Below are 13681 nucleotides of genomic sequence, written 5' to 3' on the forward strand. Positions count from 1 at the left end.
ACACATTCCTGAGCCCACAACGCGCTCTGTACCCCTGAACTACGGTGTGTCCTCCCCTTGTTCAAGCCCCCAGGAAACACTACTGAGCCCGCATCTCACTCGCTGCATTGAACCTGGCTGGCTCCTTGTCTTGTTCAAGCCCCCGACAGATACTCCGGAACCCACATCCCGGTCCCTGCACTGAAGCAGCCTGGGTGCTTCCCATGTTCAAGCCCCGACAAGCACTCCTGAGCCCACATCTCGGGCCCTGCACCGACGCAGTCTGGGTCCTGCCCTTGTTCAAGCCGCTGAACAAATACCCCTGAGCCGGCTTCTCTGTCCCTGCCGTGAACCAGGCCAGGAGCTGCACGTGTTGAAGCCACTGACCAACACTTCTGGGCCTGCCTCTGATTCTCAGGCTGGTTCCTGGCCTGAGGTAAGCCCCCAGCAAACAGTATTGAGCCCACAGCTGGCTCCCTGCTCCTGAACTCAACTAAGGTGTGTCCTCCCCTTGTTCAACCACCCTCCCCCCCCCCACCCCCCAGGAAACACCACTGTGCCCGCATCTCACTCGCTGCATTGAACCAGGCTGGGTCCTGCGCTTGTTCAAACCCCCGACAAATCCTCCTGAGCCCACCCCTCGGTCCCTGCACTGAACCAGGCTGGATCCTCCCTTTGTTCAAGCCCCTGACAAACACACCTGACACCACCTCTCGGTCCCGTCATCGAGCCAGGCTGGGTCCTGCCCATGATCAAGCAGCCGATAAACACTCCTTGGAGCACATCTCGGTCCCTGCACTGATCCAGGCTGGATCCTGCCCTTGTTCATCCCGACAGACACTCCCGAGGCCACAGCACAGTCCCTGTCATGACCCAGGCTGGGTCCTGCCTTTGTTCAAGCCCCTGACAAACACTCTTGAGCCCACATCTCGGTCCATGCAACTGAATCGGGTCGGCCCTGCCCATGCCCAAGCTCTTTGTAGAACGCATATATCGTGTGTCAGGACTATAGGATGGCTGGTTTAGCTTGATCCTCTTGCTGCTCCAGGCCCCACAGGCTTGGGCCACAGGGCAGGCTGGGATGTGTTCTCACATGGAGAACAGAACCACTTTGAAAGGGCCTCCATAGGGTCGATGGCAGCCGTGCATGTCTCCGACACCGGTGAGTCGTGGGACTTAACGGGGAGCTGTCCTTAGCGTCTCCCTGGCCGGCATTCGCACAAGGTTCAGGGGGGGGTCCCTCATGCCAGCAGAGCGGGCCTCGTTTCTCCCTCTGCGCACAGTGTGGCCACGGCACCTCAGGCTTGTGCAGCTTTCACGTCGGCCCAGCGAGGGAGGGAGGGTCGCCCGTCCCCTTCTGCGCTTCAGCAGTGACCGCCCACTGTTGGCTTTCAAGGTCGAGAAAGCACTCTCCGAACGTGTGGACTAAAACCCTCTGAACTCCCACCGGTGAAACTCACTCAGGACGAGAAGGGCTTGCCTTCACGCCAAGGATAAGCGTCTCTTCTGAGCGCTGGTGTCCACAGAGTTGCAGACGGCAACAGCACTACTTAGAGAGACGGAGACACACAGACACCAGCGCCTGCTACACACGCGGAAGGATTGCCCAACACAGTGCTATGCCAGAAGCAAAGATACAGAGACACAGAGCGAGCGCTGTACACTAAGGCGCTGGTGTTCCCGAACAGTGGAGATCCACTGTAGCACTGTAGGTGGGGTTCTTCCCTACTCCCCTAGCATCCGGACAGCAGCAGGCTCTCTGTCCCTTGAAGAAAAGTATCCAGCCCCTTGGCACCCCTGCGTATCCCTTGGATACTCAGGGAGAGCTCTCAGTTATTGCCAGTCCCAGGGGACACAGGAGTGTGCGGTTCGGACTGCGGAGCAGGAACCCGTGCTTGGAATTTCCAGAGCCAGGTCAATGACAGCGCCTGGGGCTAGCCCGGCCACATGCAAAACCCTGTCCCTCCCTGGAGCAGAATCTGGCCACGTGGGGGCGCTGGAGCAGCACAGGAACCCCGGAAGATGCCCTCCGGTCTGGGGGCGTGTCCATAAGAGTGCCGCCCACTACCCTGTCGGCCATTGGTCTAGATTTGGGCCAGCAGTCTGTGCATGGCTCACAGCCTAGGCCCCCGCTTGTTCGCCGGATCTCCTAGGGCCCGTTCACCCCGTCCTGCGTTTCTGGCACCCCTTTCTTCGGCCTCACGCCAACACCCCCACACAGCAGCCCCCGCCTTCTGACAATCCCCCTCACTCCCCGCCCCCAAAAGAGCTAGTCGGTCCCACAGGTTTACTGCAGCCTGGGCCGCCATTACGCCCCACTTGTTGTGCTCTTATGTCGCGTCCCTTCGCCTCTGCCCCAGCTCGGGGTCACCGCCAAGGCCAAGAGGAACGTGAGAGGCGGTCAGAGGAAGGCGGGAGCGTCCCGGGACCCCGCACCTTCCAAGTTGTGAGCCCAGGTACTCAGGGGGCAGGGCCCCGCCCCCACCCCCCCTCCCCCACCCCGCAGCCTGCCGTCGTGATGCAGTGCGCAGCTGGGACCTTGTCACCAGCAGTTGTCACGCCAGGCCAAGAGGCCACCCTCTTCAGGGTGGAGGCGGTGGAGGAGGGCGAGGCCCTGGTGGACGGAGACGTGGCGGGGATCGGGCGGGAGTTCCAGCTGCTTGCGGAAGACATCGTGGAGGAGGTGGAGGTTGTGGCGGATGAGGAGCAGGAACAGCGGCCCTCCCAGGAGCTAGAGGAGAAGACGGTGGAGGAGCAGGGCCAGGAAAGGCCCGGAGGCCCTTGTGAGCGCCAGGAGCTGGATGCCCTGCAGGCACTGGCCGCCCTGCAGGTAGAACTGAGCTCTGAGCGTGAGCAAAACCGCAGGGCTTACGTTCAGTTCATGCGCAAGAACCATCAGAGGAGGAAGCGTCACTTGGCTCGGAGGAGCGCCATCATCCAGGGCATCCCTGGCTTCTGGGCCAAAGCTGTATCCTTTGCGCTGCTCCTTGGGGTCCGCTGCTCAGGAGGACGAGGAAGGGGAGAAGGGGCAGGAGCAGGCGGAGGGGGTGGAGGCGAGGGCACAGGAAGGGCGCCGGAGGCCACTGAAGGAAATGCGGTCCTGGGCAATTGGCAGGCTCCAAAGGCACAGCCGAGTAGGGCCTGGGCAGGGCCACAGGTGGACGTGTCGCAGCCATGCCTTTGAGTGTCTCCTTCAGGCCTGCATCTGAGGAGGCGCAGCCCCCGAGGCCTCTAAGTCAACATTGACCAGAGACGGTACACAAGAGCAGCGTTCGCAGACAGTTATTGGTGTAAATGTGGGTGATCCCGGCACATTGCTGGGGCATGTGAGTCATTCACACACACACGCACACACGCACACGCACACGCACACACACACACACGTACACATAAACACACACACACATACCCAAGAAGCCCTTTACTTTCAGACACGGTTTGTCACAAGGACTGCAAGTCTGACCGTATAAGCAGTGACAGGCCACTACCCAGCATACACAGGTCTGGAGGAGCAGAGTAGCGGTCAGAAACAGCCCCTGCTTGGGGAATGCAGATGCACACCATCCCAAGGGGCCCAGAGCCATGAGCGTGTCTGATGGTATGGCAGGTCCTGAGGATATCAGCAGTGGCCGGGCAAGAGGCAGTGCCCGCCAAGCTCCTTGCAGATGCGTGTTCCAGTATCCTTGTTCCACCCCAGACTAGGGCTGATGCTCCTGGCTCTTCTTGGCCGGCATGTGGCCTGAATGGCTCCTTGACCTAAAGCAGATTATGAGCCACCCTCAAGTCTCCGTCCTGATCAGCGACCAAGATCAAGACTTTCTCGGCTACATGATGGACTTGAAGGTCAGTGAGGGAGACTGAGGAAGGGTGGGTATGGGACCTGGCGGGGAGTGGGAGGAACGTGTTAGCCATGTTCCTGTGCTGTGAGACTTTGGAGAGGCATCGGGGAAGCTGATCATGCCTGCCTTGGAGGCAAGCTGAGGCCCCTAGAAGCTTGCACCTTTTCCCTCCTCGCTATCCTGGCAGGTGCAGGTGCGGAGCCATCCGCCGTCCCGCTGCAAGCTGATCTTTTCCTTTCGGGACAACCCCTACTTCTTGAACTCGGTGATCATTAAGGAGTATTACCTTGACATCACTGGTAAAAGGTGGCTCCCGGGGTGATGAGTGTGGGTGTGCAAGCGTGTGGATGATGCACCTGCGGTGTCCACCCCAGTCTCCCCTGTCTGTCTGCAGGGTACAGGGCACGTCGATCCACTCCAGTCCACTGGTTCTGGGACTTTGAACGGGGAGCCCCCAGCCGCAGGCTGGACACCAGGAGCCTTAACTTTCTCAACTGGCTGTCAGGCCACAACGGCCCAGAATCGAACAGGATTGCTGAGGTGGGGTTGCTTTGGGCTTGCACACAGTTGGTGGTTGATGTTGGAGTTCTTGGCTGCTCATGGGAGGGTTGGGAGCCTGGTCAGCCCCTGGCTGACCTTGCTCGTGTTGCCTGCAGATCATCAGCGAAGACGTGTGGGACGATCCCCTGAAGTACTACCTCAGGGAGGAAGGTTCGTCCGTGAGAGACAACTGACAGAAACACATGTGGTGATGGGGTCTGGAGGTAGGCCCCGTAGGGACAGCCGAATAGTAGCTGGGGCACAGTACTTCCTTTCGCAAGTGGGGATGCTCAGGCTCATGCAAACTGGCTGCAGAGCCAGAGCCTGAGTCAAGCATGTAGCAGGTGACTTGCTGAGACTGGGGGCTGGGGGGGACTCGGTGTGTCCGAGAGCGCAGTAAGTCCCCCTCCAGTCAGCTGTGGTGGCAGCGCGAGAGTCCTAGGTGATACGACTAGAGGCAGGGTGAATTAAGTGCCTGTGTCAGAATCATCTGTCCTTGGGTCCTGCCATTCCCCCGGCGTCCTTCCTCTCACTGAGTTTGAGAATGCCTGGGCCCTTCACTTCCGCCCCTTAACCTAGGATGGCCTGTCATTGAAAGGGCGTCCTGTCCAGGGCCCCAGTGCACCTGTGCGCTGACTTTGGGATCTTGTGTGAATTTCCACATCCAATACTCTGATCTCACCAGCACCACACCTGCTGAGCTTGAAGTTGCTTCAGGGAAAATCCGGACGTCTCTGGGAGGAGGTGGACAGGGAGCCCCAAGGGCAGGACATGGTGCCTAGTGACACCATCTCCGTCATTGCTGGACACGGGTCTTCGGCTCCTGAAACCCCTGTGTTCCCTGTTTGCGTCCGTGTCCACGTGCCAAGCATGTGTGTGTGTACACGCGTGTGCTTGTGTCACCTGTCTTTATGCGGGGGTGTGTGTGTGTGTCCGGCCCAGGGCGGACGCAGAGATGAAGGCGACGGGAGAGGAGGTGACGAGCGACCAGAAGAGGAGGCACGAGGCGTCCCCAGGCTGACGGAGGTTGGTCACCGACTCTCCGCATGACCGTATCCGGGATGGGAATGAGGAAAAGATGGCCAGTGATACCTGCGGACCGTGGCTCGAGAAATCCGCAATTAGACCAAATCCAAAACACGCTCGCCACTTCTAACTTGTGGTTGTGTGTGCTTGGACCAGGGAGAGGGAAGTGCATGGTCTGAGGATTCCGCGAGGGCAAATCAGGTGGGGCGGGGCTTTGAAACCGCTGCCTGAGGAGCCCTCAGTCCATGGGGACGTGGGCCGGCCTCTGGAAATGGTGGGCGAGGGTACGGCTGGACCCGGGGTGGAGAGGAGGCCAAGTTCCTGTAGAGAAGAGCAGAGACCCGAAGGAGAAAGAGGCACAGATTGCCTGCTGCACTGGGGACTTGTTCCACACACGGAAGAAGGAGACCCGGGAGGGCCCTGGGCCAGTGCTGCCCAGGATCGGCCCATCGGCCCGCACGCTGTCTCCGCGAGGGTGGCACACACTGGCATGATGCGAAACACAACGCAAGATGTGCTAAGCTAGGCTGTCCGTGCAAAACCACAGGCACGCGAGGAGAGACAGGGTGTGAGCGTGGCAGACGTCCAGGCATTTCCAGCCTCCTCGGCAGGGCAGAAAGGCGAGGGAGGCGCAGGTGTGGGTGTACGTGTGCGTCCCTCTGCCGGAGTGTGCCTGTGAGGGAGGGAAGAGGGAGGAAGCAAGGACGGTGGGCTACTTGCATGTGCCAAGGGACCTCGGGAGAATGGCAGACAGGGAAGCCCCTGGGGGCGGTTGAGAGCCTGCTGGTGGATTTCAGGGCCCAGGGGCTAGGCATTAGCGGCCCTGCCAAAGACACCCCATGGGTCGTGCTCCAAGTCCTGACGTGAATTCCTTCCTTCCTCTGGGGTCTTGCCCCCGGCTGTGGGGGTGGGGGGTGGGGGGGGCCAGAGGGGCTAAGGGGCGCGTCTGCCCCAGACGGAGGTTTCTGGCAGCGTCGCTGGAGCAGAATCTCTGATTCTGTCGTAGGGCATCTGCACCAGATGACACTCAGAGGCACCCTGCCTTCCAGGTGACCGTCTTGGATGTCCCCGGGCCCAAGCGGGGACTGGCTTCCTTGGCATGTGGGCTGTGTAGGCAAGCAGGGATGCCTGACTGTCGGGAATTCTAGCTGGGCCTAATGAGAGCAACTGAAAGAGAGTCTTGGCATTTAGCAAAGCAGTGAGGCCCGGGTGGTACAAGGCCTCTTGGTGCCTTTGAGGTAGCAAAGCTGCTTTCTGCCCAGGGAGGCATGAGCTGTGGGCCCAGACAGGGCCGGGTGCCCAGGGCAGCATCGGTTCAGGGACTGAGTGGGTCTGGGTAGTGTTAAAGAGAAGGGACGGCGTGTAGGGTTGCCGCCTTACCTTTACGGCCTCAGGTTCCGTGCCTTGTATCGGAAGAGTGCCTGTATCCACGTGCTCCTTCTTCACAAGACTGGATCAGACCCAGGCCTGTCACAGTCTCTTGGGGCCCTTGCAGGCCCGGGCGTCTCTTTGGCCTTTTCCTGCTACAGGGAGACAGGGAGACAGGTGCACTCAGCAAGCTACACAGGTGGGAAGCACAGGGGCCTCACTCGGAGTGTTGTGGGCCCTGACGGCTGGTGGGCTAGCAACAGGGCCACGCCATTGACAAGGAACGACCTAGATAGATGCACACGGAGAAAGCGGTTCTCCAAGTCAGCGGAGGCCAGCGCTCCTTGTTTTCTGGTTCCCTGAGGGAAGGCACAGACAATGGATCCGGCCAACGTGACTGGTACTGTGAAGCTGTCCAAGGTGATGGGAGAAGGCAGAACACAGGCGCCTGTCACTCAGCTGGCCACAGCGAGCAAATCCTGGGTCCTGCCCTTGCCCAAACCCCCGACAAATACTCCTGAGCGCACATCTCGGTTCCCTGCACCGAACCAGGCCAGGTCCTGCACTTCTTCAAGCCCCCGACCGACACTCCTGGGCCAGCATCGGACTCTCAGGCTTGTTCCTGGCCTTAGTCAAGCCCCCGGAACACATTCCTGAGCCCACAACGCGCTCTGTACCCCTGAACTACGGTGTGTCCTCCCCTTGTTCAAGCCCCCAGGAAACACTACTGAGCCCGCATCTCACTCGCTGCATTGAACCTGGCTGGCTCCTTGTCTTGTTCAAGCCCCCGACAGATACTCCGGAACCCACATCCCGGTCCCTGCACTGAAGCAGCCTGGGTGCTTCCCATGTTCAAGCCCCGACAAGCACTCCTGAGCCCACATCTCGGGCCCTGCACCGACGCAGTCTGGGTCCTGCCCTTGTTCAAGCCGCTGAACAAATACCCCTGAGCCGGCTTCTCTGTCCCTGCCGTGAACCAGGCCAGGAGCTGCACGTGTTGAAGCCACTGACCAACACTTCTGGGCCTGCCTCTGATTCTCAGGCTGGTTCCTGGCCTGAGGTAAGCCCCCAGCAAACAGTATTGAGCCCACAGCTGGCTCCCTGCTCCTGAACTCAACTAAGGTGTGTCCTCCCCTTGTTCAACCACCCTCCCCCCCCCCACCCCCCAGGAAACACCACTGTGCCCGCATCTCACTCGCTGCATTGAACCAGGCTGGGTCCTGCGCTTGTTCAAACCCCCGACAAATCCTCCTGAGCCCACCCCTCGGTCCCTGCACTGAACCAGGCTGGATCCTCCCTTTGTTCAAGCCCCTGACAAACACACCTGACACCACCTCTCGGTCCCGTCATCGAGCCAGGCTGGGTCCTGCCCATGATCAAGCAGCCGATAAACACTCCTTGGAGCACATCTCGGTCCCTGCACTGATCCAGGCTGGATCCTGCCCTTGTTCATCCCGACAGACACTCCCGAGGCCACAGCACAGTCCCTGTCATGACCCAGGCTGGGTCCTGCCTTTGTTCAAGCCCCTGACAAACACTCTTGAGCCCACATCTCGGTCCATGCAACTGAATCGGGTCGGCCCTGCCCATGCCCAAGCTCTTTGTAGAACGCATATATCGTGTGTCAGGACTATAGGATGGCTGGTTTAGCTTGATCCTCTTGCTGCTCCAGGCCCCACAGGCTTGGGCCACAGGGCAGGCTGGGATGTGTTCTCACATGGAGAACAGAACCACTTTGAAAGGGCCTCCATAGGGTCGATGGCAGCCGTGCATGTCTCCGACACCGGTGAGTCGTGGGACTTAACGGGGAGCTGTCCTTAGCGTCTCCCTGGCCGGCATTCGCACAAGGTTCAGGGGGGGGTCCCTCATGCCAGCAGAGCGGGCCTCGTTTCTCCCTCTGCGCACAGTGTGGCCACGGCACCTCAGGCTTGTGCAGCTTTCACGTCGGCCCAGCGAGGGAGGGAGGGTCGCCCGTCCCCTTCTGCGCTTCAGCAGTGACCGCCCACTGTTGGCTTTCAAGGTCGAGAAAGCACTCTCCGAACGTGTGGACTAAAACCCTCTGAACTCCCACCGGTGAAACTCACTCAGGACGAGAAGGGCTTGCCTTCACGCCAAGGATAAGCGTCTCTTCTGAGCGCTGGTGTCCACAGAGTTGCAGACGGCAACAGCACTACTTAGAGAGACGGAGACACACAGACACCAGCGCCTGCTACACACGCGGAAGGATTGCCCAACACAGTGCTATGCCAGAAGCAAAGATACAGAGACACAGAGCGAGCGCTGTACACTAAGGCGCTGGTGTTCCCGAACAGTGGAGATCCACTGTAGCACTGTAGGTGGGGTTCTTCCCTACTCCCCTAGCATCCGGACAGCAGCAGGCTCTCTGTCCCTTGAAGAAAAGTATCCAGCCCCTTGGCACCCCTGCGTATCCCTTGGATACTCAGGGAGAGCTCTCAGTTATTGCCAGTCCCAGGGGACACAGGAGTGTGCGGTTCGGACGGCGGAGCAGGAACCCGTGCTTGGAATTTCCAGAGCCAGGCCAATGACAGCGCCTGGGGCTAGCCCGGCCACATGCAAAACCCTGTCCCTCCCTGGAGCAGAATCTGGCCACGTGGGGGCGCTGGAGCAGCACAGGAACCCCGGAAGATGCCCTCCGGTCTGGGGGCGTGTCCATAAGAGTGCCGCCCACTACCCTGTCGGCCATTGGTCTAGATTTGGGCCAGCAGTCTGTGCATGGCTCACAGCCTAGGCCCCCGCCTGTTCGCCGGATCTCCTAGGGCCCGTTCACCCCGTCCTGCGTTTCTGGCACCCCTTTCTTCGGCCTCACGCCAACACCCCCACACAGCAGCCCCCGCCTTCTGACAATCCCCCTCACTCCCCGCCCCCAAAAGAGCTAGTCGGTCCCACAGGTTTACTGCAGCCTGGGCCGCCATTACGCCCCACTTGTTGTGCTCTTATGTCGCGTCCCTTCGCCTCTGCCCCAGCTCGGGGTCACCGCCAAGGCCAAGAGGAACGTGAGAGGCGGTCAGAGGAAGGCGGGAGCGTCCCGGGACCCCGCACCTTCCAAGTTGTGAGCCCAGGTACTCAGGGGGCAGGGCCCCGCCCCCACCCCCCCTCCCCCACCCCGCAGCCTGCCGTCGTGATGCAGTGCGCAGCTGGGACCTTGTCACCAGCAGTTGTCACGCCAGGCCAAGAGGCCACCCTCTTCAGGGTGGAGGCGGTGGAGGAGGGCGAGGCCCTGGTGGACGGAGACGTGGCGGGGATCGGGCGGGAGTTCCAGCTGCTTGCGGAAGACATCGTGGAGGAGGTGGAGGTTGTGGCGGATGAGGAGCAGGAACAGCGGCCCTCCCAGGAGCTAGAGGAGAAGACGGTGGAGGAGCAGGGCCAGGAAAGGCCCGGAGGCCCTTGTGAGCGCCAGGAGCTGGATGCCCTGCAGGCACTGGCCGCCCTGCAGGTAGAACTGAGCTCTGAGCGTGAGCAAAACCGCAGGGCTTACGTTCAGTTCATGCGCAAGAACCATCAGAGGAGGAAGCGTCACTTGGCTCGGAGGAGCGCCATCATCCAGGGCATCCCTGGCTTCTGGGCCAAAGCTGTATCCTTTGCGCTGCTCCTTGGGGTCCGCTGCTCAGGAGGACGAGGAAGGGGAGAAGGGGCAGGAGCAGGCGGAGGGGGTGGAGGCGAGGGCACAGGAAGGGCGCCGGAGGCCACTGAAGGAAATGCGGTCCTGGGCAATTGGCAGGCTCCAAAGGCACAGCCGAGTAGGGCCTGGGCAGGGCCACAGGTGGACGTGTCGCAGCCATGCCTTTGAGTGTCTCCTTCAGGCCTGCATCTGAGGAGGCGCAGCCCCCGAGGCCTCTAAGTCAACATTGACCAGAGACGGTACACAAGAGCAGCGTTCGCAGACAGTTATTGGTGTAAATGTGGGTGATCCCGGCACATTGCTGGGGCATGTGAGTCATTCACACACACACGCACACACGCACACGCACACACACACACACGTACACATAAACACACACACACATACCCAAGAAGCCCTTTACTTTCAGACACGGTTTGTCACAAGGACTGCAAGTCTGACCGTATAAGCAGTGACAGGCCACTACCCAGCATACACAGGTCTGGAGGAGCAGAGTAGCGGTCAGAAACAGCCCCTGCTTGGGGAATGCAGATGCACACCATCCCAAGGGGCCCAGAGCCATGAGCGTGTCTGATGGTATGGCAGGTCCTGAGGATATCAGCAGTGGCCGGGCAAGAGGCAGTGCCCGCCAAGCTCCTTGCAGATGCGTGTTCCAGTATCCTTGTTCCACCCCAGACTAGGGCTGATGCTCCTGGCTCTTCTTGGCCGGCATGTGGCCTGAATGGCTCCTTGACCTAAAGCAGATTATGAGCCACCCTCAAGTCTCCGTCCTGATCAGCGACCAAGATCAAGACTTTCTCGGCTACATGATGGACTTGAAGGTCAGTGAGGGAGACTGAGGAAGGGTGGGTATGGGACCTGGCGGGGAGTGGGAGGAACGTGTTAGCCATGTTCCTGTGCTGTGAGACTTTGGAGAGGCATCGGGGAAGCTGATCATGCCTGCCTTGGAGGCAAGCTGAGGCCCCTAGAAGCTTGCACCTTTTCCCTCCTCGCTATCCTGGCAGGTGCAGGTGCGGAGCCATCCGCCGTCCCGCTGCAAGCTGATCTTTTCCTTTCGGGACAACCCCTACTTCTTGAACTCGGTGATCATTAAGGAGTATTACCTTGACATCACTGGTAAAAGGTGGCTCCCGGGGTGATGAGTGTGGGTGTGCAAGCGTGTGGATGATGCACCTGCGGTGTCCACCCCAGTCTCCCCTGTCTGTCTGCAGGGTACAGGGCACGTCGATCCACTCCAGTCCACTGGTTCTGGGACTTTGAACGGGGAGCCCCCAGCCGCAGGCTGGACACCAGGAGCCTTAACTTTCTCAACTGGCTGTCAGGCCACAACGGCCCAGAATCGAACAGGATTGCTGAGGTGGGGTTGCTTTGGGCTTGCACACAGTTGGTGGTTGATGTTGGAGTTCTTGGCTGCTCATGGGAGGGTTGGGAGCCTGGTCAGCCCCTGGCTGACCTTGCTCGTGTTGCCTGCAGATCATCAGCGAAGACGTGTGGGACGATCCCCTGAAGTACTACCTCAGGGAGGAAGGTTCGTCCGTGAGAGACAACTGACAGAAACACATGTGGTGATGGGGTCTGGAGGTAGGCCCCGTAGGGACAGCCGAATAGTAGCTGGGGCACAGTACTTCCTTTCGCAAGTGGGGATGCTCAGGCTCATGCAAACTGGCTGCAGAGCCAGAGCCTGAGTCAAGCATGTAGCAGGTGACTTGCTGAGACTGGGGGCTGGGGGGGACTCGGTGTGTCCGAGAGCGCAGTAAGTCCCCCTCCAGTCAGCTGTGGTGGCAGCGCGAGAGTCCTAGGTGATACGACTAGAGGCAGGGTGAATTAAGTGCCTGTGTCAGAATCATCTGTCCTTGGGTCCTGCCATTCCCCCGGCGTCCTTCCTCTCACTGAGTTTGAGAATGCCTGGGCCCTTCACTTCCGCCCCTTAACCTAGGATGGCCTGTCATTGAAAGGGCGTCCTGTCCAGGGCCCCAGTGCACCTGTGCGCTGACTTTGGGATCTTGTGTGAATTTCCACATCCAATACTCTGATCTCACCAGCACCACACCTGCTGAGCTTGAAGTTGCTTCAGGGAAAATCCGGACGTCTCTGGGAGGAGGTGGACAGGGAGCCCCAAGGGCAGGACATGGTGCCTAGTGACACCATCTCCGTCATTGCTGGACACGGGTCTTCGGCTCCTGAAACCCCTGTGTTCCCTGTTTGCGTCCGTGTCCACGTGCCAAGCATGTGTGTGTGTACACGCGTGTGCTTGTGTCACCTGTCTTTATGCGGGGGTGTGTGTGTGTGTCCGGCCCAGGGCGGACGCAGAGATGAAGGCGACGGGAGAGGAGGTGACGAGCGACCAGAAGAGGAGGCACGAGGCGTCCCCAGGCTGACGGAGGTTGGTCACCGACTCTCCGCATGACCGTATCCGGGATGGGAATGAGGAAAAGATGGCCAGTGATACCTGCGGACCGTGGCTCGAGAAATCCGCAATTAGACCAAATCCAAAACACGCTCGCCACTTCTAACTTGTGGTTGTGTGTGCTTGGACCAGGGAGAGGGAAGTGCATGGTCTGAGGATTCCGCGAGGGCAAATCAGGTGGGGCGGGGCTTTGAGACCGCTGCCTGAGGAGCCCTCAGTCCATGGGGACGTGGGCCGGCCTCTGGAAATGGTGGGCGAGGGTACGGCTGGACCCGGGGTGGAGAGGAGGCCAAGTTCCTGTAGAGAAGAGCAGAGACCCGAAGGAGAAAGAGGCACAGATTGCCTGCTGCACTGGGGACTTGTTCCACACACGGAAGAAGGAGACCCGGGAGGGCCCTGGGCCAGTGCTGCCCAGGATCGGCCCATCGGCCCGCACGCTGTCTCCACGAGGGTGGCACACACTGGCATGATGCGAAACACAACGCAAGATGTGCTAAGCTAGGCTGTCCGTGCAAAACCACAGGCACGCGAGGAGAGACAGGGTGTGAGCGTGGCAGACGTCCAGGCATTTCCAGCCTCCTCGGCAGGGCAGAAAGGCGAGGGAGGCGCAGGTGTGGGTGTACGTGTGCGTCCCTCTGCCGGAGTGTGCCTGTGAGGGAGGGAAGAGGGAGGAAGCAAGGACGGTGGGCTACTTGCATGTGCCAAGGGACCTCGGGAGAATGGCAGACAGGGAAGCCCCTGGGGGCGGTTGAGAGCCTGCTGGTGGATTTCAGGGCCCAGGGGCTAGGCATTAGCGGCCCTGCCAAAGACACCCCATGGGTCGTGCTCCAAGTCCTGACGTGAATTCCTTCCTTCCTCTGGGGTCTTGCCCCCAGCTGTGGG

At 60.2% G+C, this 13681-nt stretch overlaps 2 protein-coding genes across 2 annotated transcripts; both read left to right on the forward strand.

The window, feature by feature from the left end:
* Positions 1 to 2419: 2419 nt before the first annotated feature.
* LOC132344593 (testis-specific Y-encoded protein 1-like) lies at positions 2420 to 4552 on the forward strand (the record flags this gene model as incomplete). Its single annotated transcript, XM_059884259.1, has 6 exons — positions 2420 to 2435; positions 2532 to 2947; positions 3745 to 3822; positions 4006 to 4117; positions 4213 to 4358; positions 4475 to 4552. Coding segments are annotated over 6 exons (846 nt in total), but the record flags the coding sequence as incomplete, so codon positions are not given.
* A 5264-nt stretch (positions 4553 to 9816) lies between these two features.
* On the forward strand, positions 9817 to 11943 carry LOC132344594 (testis-specific Y-encoded protein 1-like; the record flags this gene model as incomplete). The annotated part of the gene is made up of 6 exons (XM_059884260.1): positions 9817 to 9832; positions 9929 to 10344; positions 11136 to 11213; positions 11397 to 11508; positions 11604 to 11749; positions 11866 to 11943. Coding segments are annotated over 6 exons (846 nt in total), but the record flags the coding sequence as incomplete, so codon positions are not given.
* Between the last annotated feature and the right edge of the window lie 1738 nt (positions 11944 to 13681).

Source organism: Bos taurus, chromosome Y (genome assembly GCF_002263795.3).
Source record: "Bos taurus isolate L1 Dominette 01449 registration number 42190680 breed Hereford chromosome Y, ARS-UCD2.0, whole genome shotgun sequence".
Taxonomy (NCBI): Eukaryota; Metazoa; Chordata; class Mammalia; order Artiodactyla; family Bovidae; genus Bos; species Bos taurus.